The 15,904-nt window shown below is 35.2% G+C and overlaps 1 protein-coding gene across 1 annotated transcript in view; it reads right to left on the bottom strand.

Moving 5' to 3' along the window:
* Nucleotides 1–1,313: 1,313 nt before the first annotated feature.
* The window catches only part of LOC146146721 (dystonin-like), a 68,931-nt gene continuing 54,340 nt past the window's right edge, over nucleotides 1,314–15,904 (bottom strand). The window contains exons 50-59 of the mRNA XM_083387017.1: nucleotides 12,288–12,452; nucleotides 11,412–11,575; nucleotides 10,604–10,728; nucleotides 9,341–9,468; nucleotides 8,184–8,346; nucleotides 7,143–7,297; nucleotides 6,272–6,346; nucleotides 5,718–5,835; nucleotides 3,262–3,358; nucleotides 1,314–2,314 (exon numbers count right to left, since the gene is read on the bottom strand). Of these exons, the coding sequence (XP_083243143.1) occupies nucleotides 2,002–2,314; nucleotides 3,262–3,358; nucleotides 5,718–5,835; nucleotides 6,272–6,346; nucleotides 7,143–7,297; nucleotides 8,184–8,346; nucleotides 9,341–9,468; nucleotides 10,604–10,728; nucleotides 11,412–11,575; nucleotides 12,288–12,452 (1,503 nt within the window). The 3' untranslated portion in view covers nucleotides 1,314–2,001. The remainder of the gene's footprint in view (nucleotides 2,315–3,261; nucleotides 3,359–5,717; nucleotides 5,836–6,271; nucleotides 6,347–7,142; nucleotides 7,298–8,183; nucleotides 8,347–9,340; nucleotides 9,469–10,603; nucleotides 10,729–11,411; nucleotides 11,576–12,287; nucleotides 12,453–15,904) is intronic.

Genomic DNA, 15,904 nt, shown 5'->3' with positions numbered 1-15,904 from the left:
TGATCTAGTTCAAAAGACAACATCAAACGCAAACAAACCGGACGCAGAAAGATCATTCGCGCAAAGCGCAAACAAATTTCGCACTTAGGCTACGTAGTTAAATTAGGCTAGTCTTATGAAGTTAAAAAAATAAAACTATTTAAAATGGACTCGTGTCTAGTTTGTCAAAGAGGCCATTTTCTTCTGCCTCTTTTATAAATTTTTGCTTAATAGATATTTTACTTCAACCAAAAAAACAATCTGATACCAGCGGTGGTTATCTAGATTATAACTTCTTTTTAAAAAAAAAATACGTTGATTGGTATTTTTAAATTGTTGCATATGGGCCTATTTTTGGGGGGGCCTGGGGCAGCAGCCCCCTCAGCCCCCGCCTTAATCCGCCCCTGACCATACATATCGTACAATTAAGTCTAGCAATGTGACTCCCATTGCAGGTGTGCCGCCCGTAGGTGTGCTACTTGCGTTTTTAAGGGTAGGCGACTTTATAACAATTAGTCGAATAAAAGCTAAAAATGTATATGTCATCAAGGTAGGTATTTTAACCTTATGTAATAATCCAGGTGTAATTTTATGAACTTTATATAATATTTAAAACTTTTTTAAAACCTATGTTACCTTCTATGGTCGAAAATCAAATATCAGAATAGTTTTTTTAACTGACTCAACTACTTGGCGTATATGAAATAAGCATACAACAATTGTTTTTAAACTTTCCACCATTGTGGAAAGGGAGATTAACCATACGCTCATAACCCATAAAACATCTTGTAAATATATTCTTGGCGTTTTGTGATTGCATAATTAGTCTTGGTGGCCGTTTCAAAAAATAAATACGACGGAGAAGTAAGCACCTATTCAGGTTTCCTTTTTCAAATGTTATCAAAAGTTCTCAAATCAGCTATTGCAAGGGGGTACAATTTTCAGTACAATGACCGGATTCAGAAATTGTAGGAATCTGCAAAACCGAAAATCAGAAGATAAATGCTAAAATATTTGGCTTAGGATATTTGCTGATGTTAGCAATTGTCGATCGACATATATAGACAATTGAGGAATTAAGTCAACTTTTTTCCTAATATATCTGTCATATAGTATACCGAAAACCATTGCAGACTCCTATATCTGTCATATTTAGAAATTCCCATCTTTAAACTGCGATAATTTTTTTTTTTTTTGCTAGCCAACATTAGTTTCGTAAGAAGACTTAAAAAAAAGAATATAAAATCGTTAAAAAATACACGGTTAGTGGATAACTATGTCTATTTAAAACACACTTGAAAAAGGATCTGAAAACCACGAAATCAAGCAGTAACGATATTGATACTACGATGTATTTGGAGCCTTTTGTATCTACGAAGCACCAGCATTACAACAAGCGCGCAAGGGTACCATTACACTGGAAACGAAAAAAGAAACTTAAATGAATCTAAAGCGAAGGCGGAACACTTCTCTACAAATCATTCTACACACACACACAGAGCGCATTGAGTAGTAGCGTTACGAGAAAAAAAACGCGAAAAAAACGAAAATAAAACTAAAACAATCTACGTTTTGCTAGTTTTTTTTTTATCTGAGGCGAGCGACAAAGAAACACTGCGGACAGAAAAAGCGGAATTATTGCGATATAAGGAAAATTAAAAAATGAGCAAGACAGTTGTTCTATTTTAGGGCAGTGGCTCTTAAACCTTTAGTATGTTAACCACGTTTTAATTATATCTTCCTTGTGAAAAATCATAATTATTTCAATTACTCGCGTTCGATTAATGGTAATACAACAACACAACTACATAATAATTTGCGTTTAAATGACTAATAAAAACTTTTATATTTAACAGGTTGTTCATTTTTTGCTAACAGTTGGTCACAAAACGGATCACACATTGTCTTAAACCCCTAAAATCATCAAATTACCCAATTTCGGGGGTAATTACCACAGTTTAAGAAAAGCCACTCATATAAGGCAAAGAAAAAAACGACAAGAACAAGTCAATTGCGTTTAAATCACCGTTTCGGTGTTCTGTCCTTTGTCGGAATTTTTGAAGTCCGCCCGGGGGTTGTGTTGGGGCGATTTGGGGTCGGGGTCCGTTTGGGGGTTTCCCTACCGGCCCCAGTTGGGTGAGTTGGGGTCGAGGTTCTTTTGGGGGTCGTTTCACCCCGTTTCGAATGAGGGGGAACAGGGGTGGAATTTCTGCTGGGGAGCTTCGCCGGTGACGTGTGCGACATCTTGTGGTGATGACGTAACGACGAACAGTCTGACGTAGTCGACGATAGATCGGATGCGACGGAGGAGGTGGGGGACGGCTTCTGGGGGGACCTGGGTGCGAAAAAAATATTTCATTTTGAATTTATGGCTGCGACTAAGTATTTCGATCTTTACTAGTCTTTGAATTGATTTGCGTAATAAAAAGTCTTTTTTTAAAAGCCCTGCGTTGTGTTTTTACGTTTTTTAATTTATTTATATGCAGCTTAAGTTATGTGGTTAAAGCTTCTGAGGGGACCTGGGTGAGAAAAAATATTTTAAATTTAGGGTTGCCACAAAGTATTCCAATATTCACAAGTTTATGATATTTCAAGTTATTTGATATGCAGATTAAGAAAGTGCCGTACCATAATATTTGATTTGTATTTGAAATACGCCAAGTGATATGATTTTGAGGTCTTTAAAAGCCATTAGATTTCTTTATAAAGTCTCTGAAATTCGTTGACTGTATTGCATAAAAATGTGTTGCAAACTTGTAACTCAAAAGAGAACTTTAGCTAATGACAAAGAAAAGACACATGGCTGAAACACAGTTTTGTAACAAGTCATTTTGAAATGGCTGGGCAAGTCATAACTATGGCAAGTCAATTGAAAGTCCTTGCCACAAAAAGTTAACGTTAAATTATTAAAATTGGTAAACGAGCTACTAATAAATGAAAAAACGCACATAAGTCATTTGTCCGAAGACTTCAGTTCAAGTCATGTCATTTAAAAACAGTGTTTCAAGTTCACAAGCCATTGACTTACAGTAAGTCATTAAAACAATACTGAATATACTAAAATGAACAAGATTTATTCGGAAGATGATTTTGGGTTGAATATATATTTTTTAATTAGTTATCGGGCACAAAAACGACTAATCAACTTTTAAACAAATCACAACAAAACGTTAATAGCTAAAACTGAAAACTTTTAATTTTATTGCAAATTTGAAAACGTGTGTCGAATGTTACAAGAAAATTTCAACAGTAAAAAAACTAATAAAATATGATCATGCTTACCTCGTGGCACGCTTGGTTTTGAAGGGTGTCATGGCTTGACTTGAGCCGCTTGGAAGAATAAACTTCTCTCTTAGTTCTGTGTTGGTTCGTCCTTTAGCTACAACGAAAAGTACACGATAAGACATTGGTTCTCAGCCGGGGTGCCATTTCTAGTGCCCAAGGGTGTCGAGAGATATTTAAGAATCTTTAAGAATCTGCTTTTTGTTCAACTCTTACAACTTTTGTGTAAGAATATAAAAACTTCCTACGTTCTGCAGACTTGATGTGTGTTATTTCAGTTCTGTTTATTGTGACATTCTAGTGATTTAACTACAGAAAAATCTTGTAGAGGTGCCGCAATCTATTTATTATTTCTGAGGGGCGCCGCTAGCCATAAAAGGTTAAGACCCACTGCTGTCAAACAAAGTAAACCATCGGTGAAAAACATGAAGGTAGGATATGAGTGACGACTTGCAAATTGTTTTAAACATTAACCCGTGATCATTTATTATGAAATATTTATAGTTTTGGAATTTCCCAAAAATTGGAATCGTTCCTACCGCTTTACTTTGGAGTTTATTTTCGTAAAAGGAGCCCGCAATTAGCTTGGGATCACCCTAAAGCAGGGGTTCTTAAACTTTTTTTACGGCGGATCCCTAATTTTTTTTGCAAAAATTTAAAAAGTGACGTCATAAATGTTCGTCACAATACAAAGACTAAATAAATCTGCTGATTTTGTTTTTCAAAAAATGTGAAATTGAAATGGAGTCTTGAAATGGAGTCATTTTTGATTAAAGTAATAAATTTAAATTCGATATAAGAAAAAGTTAACTCAAAAATAGGTTTGCGAAATTTTTGTCGAACTATCTGAGTTTTACAAAAGATTTTATTTAATTTTAGATAACTTCTTTTTTATAAATACACTTTAAAAGGCGGATCAAGTAATATAAAGCGTTATTTAAAAAAAACGTTTTACGCTAACGCCAGACGCGTCTAGTGTCACCCAACCTTAAACGGACACCTTAATCTCACGAACGTATACTTTACAAACTGGGCACGAGGCCATTCCGCATACTTCTTTGGCTTTTTTAAATAAGTAAAAGCAAACGTTTTTGGCGCTCAAATCTTGTTTCTGCATCCAATGTAGCATGTAGTATAGACCCCTTTCCACTACTAAATAGCATACCCTCATGTTATCCCTGATTAACTGTCGTTGTGGTTGTGATAATAAGATGCGTAAAGTCTACAAAGTAAAAATTTAACGGCCCGCAAAGAATTTCTGTGTTGACCAACCTACAATGGGTGCATTCTCCCTTCGTGTTTGTGTTTTAATTGGCACTGTGCAATCATCGTAAACAGACCCCAGTCGTTAATCAGGCATTTGATTTAACACCACAGGACAAGTACAAACACTTCCCACAATTGCCAACCGGCCCACAGTTCAACCACAAAGACCTCATGACGTTGTTGTCACCAATGACGTCAAGCCGAATTCGAGCGCCTTCGATTCTCGACAATGCAAACGTTTATAGTCCGAGAGATTAATTTGTAATTTTTCGGTTTTTTGTCGGCCCTTGATACGTTGGCGTTCGAAGAGCCTTTTCCAAGGCGGCCATAAAAAATTAAAATTTTTTTTTTAACTTATAGTCTACCCCACTCTGTCTACCAGTTGTTGTGTAAAACGTTTTTTTAATTAAAATGACCTTTATTGTTTTTTTCAAAAGGTTGTAAAATAGGTGGGGAGGGGGGGGATGATTTCTTAAAAAAGGGGCCACGGTGTATGAAAAGGTTGGGGACTCCTGGTTTAAAACCTAGTCTATTTTAAATTGCAGTCGCGTCTGTTTGAATTCTGGCTCAAGTTCTGTGCTGCGGTATTAAGTATCTTTTGTCTTCAACACCTGGCATACAAATTTTTTTTTTTTTTTTTTTTTAAAGATAAATGTTTTTTGGGGGGTAACAGTGTTTATTATTCAGATTGCTTATTGCTACAAATCGACTTTTTACACACATTCTATTAATCTAGGTATACAGAAGTGTTACTCAACCCATCGGCTGACGCATATGTAAACAATCGTCCACCGGATCTGAACTGCTTTTATATGTTTTCGACTTTTTTATTAACTTTAAAACTGCATTAATAGGCGAAATAAATATTCCTTAAAATAATGTCTGGTCCTGGTTTCACTCTGGCTTTAAAGAGTTTTGTTGTTTATATTAAACTGAATACTGGTGCCCACTGTTTAGTTCAGCGGTTTTCAACCAGTGGGCCATAAGAACATTTGAGGTGGGCCACAGACCAATTTAAAAAAGCTAGATTTGGTTTCAATTGTGTCACTATATTTAATTTTGCACGAATAATGGCTTGGGGAGGAATAAAAAGGATTGTAAATTTATTGTTCAGTCGCAAGTATCTCACTAATGCACGGTTGAATAAATAATAATCTGTTTTGAAATATGTTTTTTCTGTGACGTCCTACCTCTACAGGGGTCGTTCTTGATTAGAAACTCGTCCAAGGCCATCCATCCCCCACCGACCCGGACCATTACGGTGCTTCGCAGGATCCGGACCAGTCGGAGCTGCTGATTGTCGCCGAACTAAAACAAGAAAAAAAAACTAAAAAGTCTGAGAGATTTCCTAATAAAAGCATTTTTTGAGTAAAATATAAAGGCAAAAAGTTAAAACACTTGAAGTTCTGCGTTTTTTTTATTAGAGCAAGTTTTGAGTGAAATATAAACAATTGTCACGGTAATACGTTGACAAGGCCGCCCCAACTGTAAATTGTGAAGGTAGAATAGCCATAGAGTGGTATATTTTTCCAATCACGTATTGTGGGTGGGCGATTTATATGACACATGTATGAGGGATTGCTGAATTTCAAACTTATATTAGCTAAGTTATTTGGTAAAAAATACAGGCGAGACTCACGCGTCTTTATTTTTTGGCCACAGTCACACTATGGCTGTTTTTAACCGACTCCGCAGCCCTGCTGTAAACATATGTTTTCGGTAGCGGATAGAAAAGCAATCATACCTTGTATTTGTTCTCCGCTATTTGCTCGACTCTGAACTTTTTGCAGCAAGTGCATTTTGACACTTGTCGAACAACCTGCCGAAATAATAGAAATTAACCATCAACGTAAAAAAGCACATCCGAAAATTGGTTTGTTGAGTTGCAAAATATCAATATTTTTAACTAAAAAAAAAATATAAAAAAAATGTGAAAAGACAACAAAATTATAAAGCACGAAAATAATACAACGGAAGAGATAAAAATTGCTTAACCATTCGTTCAATATGAAATAATTTTATTCAAAGAAATACTAGGTTTTAAAAGAAAGCATCTTTGGCTATGTCATTGCATCTTGAAATATCGGCATTTATTTAATTAGTGATAACAGTTGACCATTTCGAACTCTGCAAAGTTTTTGCTCGGATTTGTTGAAATGATTAGATACTTGCCTGACTTTAATTAATAAAACCATAACAAAGCTAAGCTAGAAAAGCTTTTCCTATAGTGCAAAATAAAGGTTATTTTGTTTGCCGCTTGTTTAGAAGATAAAGAAACAAACTTTTCTAATCTTAAAAAAACGATAGCCTATATACATGGAAGTAAGGAAAAATACTGATTTCGTTTATTTGCTTTTTAACCGATTTTTTTTTAATTTTTGATAAAATGTAATAAATAAAAATTCGATATATGAGAAAGTTAACTCGCAATCTATTTTGCGAAATTTTCGTCAACTAGCTGAGTTCTACATAAAATATATATATTTTTTTAATTTTACATAATTTATTTTACCTAAACAAACTTTTAAAAGCAGATCATCAAGTAATATTTTTCGAAAACTAACAACCAGCTGTTCGGCCCAGCACTACATCACCAAGTTAATGACGTCACGTACCTCGTCATCGATTTTATCGGCGTCGGACTCTGGTTTGTAGGCGTCCCTACTCGGGTAAAGTGCGGCGATAAACTCGTAGTAGTCGATGAAACCGTCGCCGTCCTGGTCGAAAACATCGGCCACGCGCGACATTTCTGCCTCGTTTGTCTGGAATTCTGAAAAAAATAAATAAAACTAGAGTTTTTTGCGATGTTGCTGGTCTTAAACTAGTTTTTATTCATATTTTGTTATTTTACTTATTTTTAGTATTTTTTTCATATTTTTTTTTGGTAGTTTTATAAAAACATCGGCAACGCGCGACATTTCTGCCTCGTTTGTCTGGAATTCTGAAAAAAATAAATAAAATTAGAGTTTTTGCGGGTTCGTTTTGAATAATTAATTTTATTTTCATTTTTTTTTAGTTTATTTCTTTAAGTTTTCGAAAACGTCGGCCAAGTGAGATATTTTGACATCGTTAGTAATTTTGTACAAAATTAAATAGTATTGGCATTTTTTGCGATAACTGTAATAATCAATTTTTTTAGTAATATTTTTGTTAATTTTTTTAAACACTTCGGCAACGCAACACATTTTAGCTTCGTTTGTCTGGAATTTCTGTAACAATAATTTTTTTTTTTGCGATGCTGTTGGTCTTAAAACTATTCTTTATTCATGCTTTTTGCATATTTTTGCAATTTTTTTTTTTTTTTTTTTTTTTTGTAATTTTTTGTAACGCGAGAAATTGCTGCAAAATATTTTGTTCGCCCGTAATTCCTGAGTTACTTTCAAAGAATTATACGTCGTTTTAAAGAAGAGGACATCTTTTTTTTGCGATATTTTCTGACTTACCGTTTTTTCTAAATTAAACTCAATTAAACAGTGTTTGTTTTTTCTTTCAAAGTTTAAGTCAGAGTTTTGTTGTATTTTTTTTTACAAAACGGCGGCATGTGCTATATTTTTAGCCAATTTTGAAGGTACAGTGTTTTTTTAAATACACGTTATTTAAGTTAATCAGGATTTTTCGAAAAAAACAACTCCTCTTTTGGATAAATCACAACTTACTTGACTTAAGTATCTCGTTGACGAAAAGCTCTCTTGAGATCTGTCCGCTGCCATCCTTGTCAAGTTCGCGGAAGAAGTCCATCACTCTGGCTCGCTTGTGCTTGAGGTACTTCATGTAACGCGTCCTCCAATCGTCGAAGTCAAAGTCGTCCTGCTGACCATTCTATACATAAAAGTTTATTATTTATTTCTGTTCAGAAAATATATATTATCATATTAAATATCGCATTGAAAAGCCTTAATTAATTAAATGATATGGTACTGTGAATCCCCTTCAATATGAAGTTGCTTGTACTAACAGATTGAGCAAGGATTAGCGTATGGTTATTTCTAGACTCGTTCCTCTCTGAGCCTGCATAGCTCCGTTGGTAGAGCGACGGTCCCGGCTTGGCCGGAGGTCGTGAGTTCGAACCTCACTGCAGGCTAGTTTTTTTTCTAGCCCGCTCTGCTTGCATCATTGATCGACAGATTCAGTGAGTCTGTAATGGCTTTTTAGAGCACTGAAAAGCATTAACTGGTTTTTATTTGATTTTTTACTAAAAATCAAGTTTACTTTCATTAAATATTTTTTACAAAATTACATAAGTTTATTATTTAGTTCGAACACAATGGGAAGCCTTTAACTGTGCTTTGTAATTACAATTGTTTTAAATAGGAAGCAAGTTCAGGTTCGGAACCTTAAACATCATAAATGCATATCAATGATCTGACTGTTATGCCCTAACGTATTTAAGTTTTCATACGAAATTGTGGATCTCTGAAAAAAGCGATAATATTCTAAACTTTTTTGGATTTATTTTTCTAGCTTTTAGATCCCCGTACCGTTGTTAAATAGATTGTTAATTTTAACAAAAGTAGAATAACCTGCGAGAAAGAATGTGCAAAATATCACCTATGGAGCATAATGAATGCAGGTTGTAGTAAACATGCCAACGCCATTTTTTGAATAAAGATAGATTCGAAACGTTCAAAATGCTAGCTACTTCTGTATGGGCTTTGAATTTCCTATTACGCAAAACTATTTTTTTTAACTTATTTTAAGTTACATCATTTATCCGGCCTAATATAGTGGCCGACCAGTTAGTACCATCCCTTCGTATAGCCACGTTAACCATTAAAACCCAGACCCAATAATAAGAAGTCTTAGCACAGCTCACCCTTCTAATGCTTTCCTCAGCTGCCTGTAATTTTCTCTCGTGCTGTAGAGACATAAGCCAAACACGTTGCCATGTTGCGTGTACATTGTCGCATAGAGACTCCATAGGACTGCCTTCTGAATCGCCCGCTGTTAGATAAATAAAGTACCGTTGTTAGTCGACTGAAAACCATTAACCAGATGTACGCCCATAACAACATGCTTTTTTAATTAAAAAATCCTAATTCTGAGTAAAACAATAATTTTACTATAAAAATTGAAATATACTCCTGGCTAGATGCCGTACATTAAAAAGATAATTTTTGTATCTTTTTTACAACATGCCATTGACATATAGCAGTGGTTCTCAACCTGGGTGCCGCTGCACTCTAGAGTGCCATTTTTAACGGTCAAGGGTGCCTAGGGATATTTCAAATTGTTTAGGATTCCAATATTTGCTTTATTGGTAAGCTTCTTGATATAATTTTTTGTGCACGATAAAAGTGCCAACATTTAAAAAGGTTTTTGTTCAACCTTGTTGCACAGTTAATGCTGTTTCTGTCTTGTTGTAACGTTACAGTTAACCACTCAGCAAAAATATGAGCAAGGGTGTCGCCGCGAACTACTTATAATTTCTGTAGGGTGCCGCAAGCCAAAAAAGGTTAAAAAAAACTGACATACAGTGAATCGCCTTTCGAACAAAGAGTTGAGAAAAACATTTTTTTTGACGCACAGGTTCATACAAAAATATTTCTTAATTCAGTTATATTTGGGATATTTTTTTGGTATGAATCTGTTCTCAAACTTGTGCGATAAATTTAGATTCAATTTGTTCTTATTCATCTTTGCAAACAGTGAAACAAAAAAAAAATAACGAATAACACAAAGACAGCGAAAGGACATTACGGTCATCAAGTCGAGCTGCCCATTAAAAATAAATAAATTTGGAGGCAATATTCAAAGCAACACTAACTGAAAATAAGAAGTGCGTAGATAGATAATATACGGACTTTAACGGTTTAAAATAAACTTTAAAAGAAAAAAAAAACAAAGAAAAAAGATCAACAACATCCTCTTGCCTCTTGGACCGGACAACTACAACTAGTTGGTTATAATTGGCCGGTTACAAAAATATTTAGGTATTTCAGAAATTTCTTCGGGCAATTAAAGGCATTTTTTCAAATATAATAGGGATTTTTTTGTATAAATCTGTGCGGAAAACCTATTTTTCATAAGCTTGTGCGATAGGATCACACCACCAACAAGATCAACTCACCTCTTGGACTTTTCTTGAGGTCTCCTTTCCTCTTGGTTGGAGAGTGTTTCCTCTTGTAGAGGTTCATTAGACTCTCGTAATCCGGTTGATGAGAGATCATCTCTTCCTGGAACATCTCCTGTTCCTCTTTCAGCCTGAAGATGAAAAACATGTCAGAATGAAAAGTTTAGCTTGTTTAGCTAGATTCTTACACTTGTTAAAGCATAAATTGTAAAAAAATATGTTAGAATGAAAACTTGAGATTTTTCTTGACTTGGAATTGACTTGCTCTTCAAATGACTTACCATGGACTTGTTGCACTGAATATGAGATAATAAAAATCATCTTGACCCTTGCAGGATAAAGTCGACCTTAAGTTGACTTGGAAATTATATTAATGACTTAACATGAACTAGACTTTATTCAAACTGACTAGATTTGGAATTGACTTGTTCCAATAATGACATGGACTTGACTTGCTATTAAGATAAAAAGACATGACTTGGAATTGACTTGTTCTAATAATGACATGGACTTGACGTACTATTTATCCAAAATGACTTGACTTGGAATTGACTTGCTCTAATAATGACTTGACATGGACCGGGCTTGTTATTTATACAAATAGACTTGACTTGGAATTGACTAACTATAATATTGACTTGCCATCGACTTGATTTGCTCTACGAATTACTTGACTGAGCTTGTTATTTATTCAAAACGACTTGACTGGAATTTGATTTGCAACTTATTCAAAAAGACTGGACTGGGATTTGAATTGTTATTTATTTAAAAATACTTTACTTAGACTTTTGTTTACAACACTGTTCCCACCCACCTCTGTATATTCTCCTCATTAATGTTGATCGCCTCTTTCCTCCTTAAATTATCTTCCCCTTCCTCCAACCAATTTTCCAGCTTCTTCAAGCGATCCGAGTCCCTCTTCAGTTTGTCGAGAGCCTCGTCCAAGTTCGCTCCGTATTCGTCGCTCATTTGCTTCACCTTGTGACGAAACAATTAAGTTTGATTTGAAAAATAACAAACCTTAAGGGAACCGGGTTGTGTGGAAAGTGTGCCTCGGTGTGGACTGGATAAAATGGCCGCTTGTTTTAGTTTACCTGACGTGTAACGACTTGAAAACGTCCTCTTTTTAAATGACTTGACTTGACTTTCTATTTTGGACAAATGCCTTGAATGCGACTTGACTCATTTTAAAAGTTTATTGTTTTAAAAAAGCAGTTTTGTTTGTTCAACCTACTAAATATAACTCAAATTTACAACAAACGACCCTTCAATGAGCTATAGTTACCATAAACAAATAAAAAACAAACGGTTGCGATTTGAGGCTAACTTACATTTCATCAAAAGTAATAGGATATCTCGGCAAACTAAATTTCCCCAATAGTTTTTTTCATGATATTAATACGATTTTTTACCTAAACTAATCAAAAGCCCAGCTAAATAATCTCGAAATTATTAAAAAGCGCTATTTAGTCAAATAAAATGAAAAGTAAACAATTAACTCAAAATAATCTAAAAATTACCAACAATTACCATAAATGAAATGATTAATGACCTATAGTTACCCTATATGTAATGATGAATGACCTATAGTTACCTCAAATAAAATAATGAATGACCTATAGTTACCCCAAATAAAATGATGAATGACCTATAGTTACCCCAAATGAATTGATAAATGACCTATAGTTACCTCGTCGCATTTCGTGTCGAGGACTGTAATAAGTTGCCTAAGCGGGGTGTGTGCATCCGGGTGTGACGACTTGAGGATTTCGGACGCCAGAGAAATGACCTTGTCGCGTCGCTCAAGCGTGGCGTCAAGGTCGTTCGTCACGGTCTGGTGAGCGGCTTTCAGTTCCTGGAAAAATACAGGCAATTTGAATTTTATGGGTAAAGTCGGAAATTTGGGTATTTTTTTATAACATGAAAATTCACGACAAGAACTGAAATCATTTTTTTAAAAACATTAATTTGAATTTTACAACTTCTTTGGTTGTTTTATTACAAATTGATGGTAGGTTTCAATTTATTATTTTTTAGTCCACAAAACGACACATTGATGATGTCAAACAAGTCAAAACACAAAAACCAATATAAATTATGAGGTATTTTTAAAAATGATAGAAGATGCTTTCTTCGCACAATTTATAGTATAACAATTTTTTCGGGTTATGCATATACAAATTATTGCGTGAATTTTGTTGAGTTGGTGGAAATATCAAAGCCCATACAGAAGTAGGTAGCATTTTGAACGTTTCGAATATATTTTTATTCATTTACAAAATCAGCGTATTAATAAATTATGAAAAAGGTTCACTGAAATAGTTTAGCTTAACTTCAAAGGGTAAGTATACAAGCAGCTAAATACCGAGTGCTACAAAAGCCTGTCACTTTCAATCAAAGCAAAGACGAAAGCGCTTAGAAAACCGGTGGCGAAATACGTGCTTTGTTCGATCACAAAGAGCGCACCGCGACGGTGTTTTTGATAGATAGAGGACGCCCCATATATTTTTACGACCAATTTCCGCGCCTAAGAACGCTTTCGACAACCATCATGTTCAACAAAGCGTGAAATCGTCATAAATCAGATATTTTTGTGTTACTGTGACTTAGGTAAGCAGTAAAGCTTTTTAAAGTAACCTGTTTAAAAAACAAAATTTATTTAGTAATGAGTACCTCAACTGTCAATGTTTTATTTATTTGTGAGACCAGGCAATATTATATGAGGAAAGTAAAACTATTAACACACTAAAAAATATCATAGAATTATTTAGCGAAGTTTATTTACACAAGCACGTTTGCTTCGTTTTAATGGGTGTATCTTTTTTGGTTTGGTTTAGAAAAAACGGGCTTGATATAAAAGTTAAACTCTTAGTCTTAACAATAGAAAATTTGCCGTTGAAACAATTACGGTCATAAACGTATTTTCATTTTCTAATAAATAACCGAAAGTTTTAAAGAATGTATATTCTATGTAAGCAGTGTTAAGCGGCAAAGCTGTTATTTGCTTGAGCGAGTGGTTCCCAAACTTTTCGACTCGCGGCACACTAAAAAAATCTTACATATTTCGCGGCACACTTTTAACACAACATTAACAATATAGTAATTTTACAATCGCCTTAAACACAAGACAAGCTATATGTAAATGTCTCCAAATTATTAATTTGTAATGAATACTGCATATTTAGGTCTAAAATGCTTGCGTGTATGCCTATTAGTAATACAAATACTCTCTTTTTCAAAATTACAAAAAGTTTCGCGGCACACTTGACAATCTCTCAAGGCACTCTTGTGTGACGCGGCACACAGTTTGGGAATCACTGGTTTAGGCCGTCGTCGATCTATTTGAGCTTTGTTCAAAGAGACACAAAACAAAAGTGGACAAGTGTATTTTTTCGCAGGTGTCGACATACAAAGCTTATACCGCTGTAAAAGTGTTGCGCAATGGGTAATATTGAGGTGAAGCACCATACGGGAAAGTCCCAGAAAATGCACTTTAGGGTTTTTTATTTTTTTGGTGACGAGATTAATCGCGATGACCCAAAAATAAAAAGTACCCTCAAACAATAAGCAAGTTTAAGTATTAAAGGAATTTAACAGCAATTTAAAATGATCAAAGTACTTTTTGTTTGTTTTTGGCAATTAGAGTAAAATGCTCCAAACTTTTTTTTTACTTCTTAGCGATAGCTTCAATATGGTAAGGCTAGCAAATAGCTCGTGTAGAAATGCACACAAATTACTTCTTTTATTTTTGTCATGCAAAATCTTATATTATGTATATTGACAAAATCAGCGAAGTAACATATTTCATTTGCTTGTTTTACTGAGAAATAAATGGTAGTTTTTTCACTAAACATGTTTAAAAATCCTTTGTTCACGGCGTGCTGCGTTTTTCGATCGCGTATTACAGACGTGAAACAATTGCGCAACGATACGATTCGCTGGATAACAAAGATATGGTCGCGAAACGTCTTTCAGGGGGACGGTTGGCTATGGGGAAAACCAACTATAAAAGCGGTTACGCCACATAGGAGTAAAACAGTTTTCCGGTGGCAGTGTACAGGAACAAGTGGGTGGAGACAGAGTTCAGTCGCTTGGGTTTAAAAGTAGAAAGCATTTCATCAGCAGCGGAATACTCTAGCAAAGCTAGCAATTCAGGTCAGACACTGGTAAAATATTTTAAAAGATATCGAAGTATATTCAGGGGTGGCGCCAACGCGCCGATTTCTAAAAAGCGTGTTCTTCAAGCAGCATTTATATAAATAGAACGAAAACCGTCCATGAACTTGGATTAACTCAAGCAGTGTAGTTATAGCAGGTGTTGGTCAGTAGACTGACATGTTGTATCAATTGTAAAACTGCTCTTCCGGCAAAAATTTATTAAAGTGCCAACGTTTGGATTCATTAATCAAGACACTCTTGTATTAAGCAAGGCACTTTTCTTGCACTTTAATATAGTTTTCTGTGTAGTAGCGGGCTTTAGAAAGCCGTGGTTTTTGCATTGTCCGGTTATAGGGTGCTTCTCTTGTTTTTCGCGCCTCGTGGTTTAGACTTTGGCCCATTGTGTTTTTTATTTTTGTTTGCCTAGTACAGGGGTCGGCAACCTACGGCCCGCCGATGTAATTCATCCGGCCCGCCGCCTCTTTGACAAACAAGACACGAGTCCATTTCACATACATTTTGACTATTTTAAATAGGTAATTGCGAAAAATTTTTGCGCTTCGCGCGAAAGTTTAAATTACGTCCGGTTTGTTCACGTTTTCGTGCTGCCTTTTCAAATTATATCAGAAATTCTTTACCGTTGCGCCATGGAAGGCTGTCAAGTGCGTCGCGCAACTACGGAAAACGTGCTAAAAATACAGGACATATATATTTTAACCTTTTTTTCGTTAATGTAACAAAAACTTGCAATAAATTAAAAAAAGGTATACCCCAAAAAATCATGCTCGCTTCGCTCGCCCCGTGCGCCTCGACTTAAAAGGCTTAACAAAAACTGAACTAGATCAACTTTAATTGTTATCGCGTTCCCTCAAAGCAGTTTTATTACAATTTTCATTAGTAGTATAGAACTATAGATGACGACGTGTGAACTCGAATTTTAAACCAAACAAACGCTGTGTTGTCGCGCTTCGCGTCAACACTTTACTGCCTCTGTTATCCTTTTTGTGGCCCGTCAAGACTTTTCTGGGTTTGGTTTTGGCCCGAGGCCAGAAAAAGGTTGCCGACCCCTGGTCTAGTATAGATATATATTTTTTTCGCCTATAGTTGTAATTACATTGCCCTGAAGAAGATTGCCCGAGTGGGTTATCG

This window comes from Ascidiella aspersa, chromosome 4, assembly GCF_963924565.1.
Source record: "Ascidiella aspersa chromosome 4, kaAscAspe10.2, whole genome shotgun sequence".
NCBI lineage: Eukaryota > Metazoa > Chordata > Ascidiacea > Phlebobranchia > Ascidiidae > Ascidiella > Ascidiella aspersa.
The sequence above is the reverse complement of the archived record's forward strand: the minus strand, read 5'-3'. Positions and strand labels throughout refer to the sequence as shown.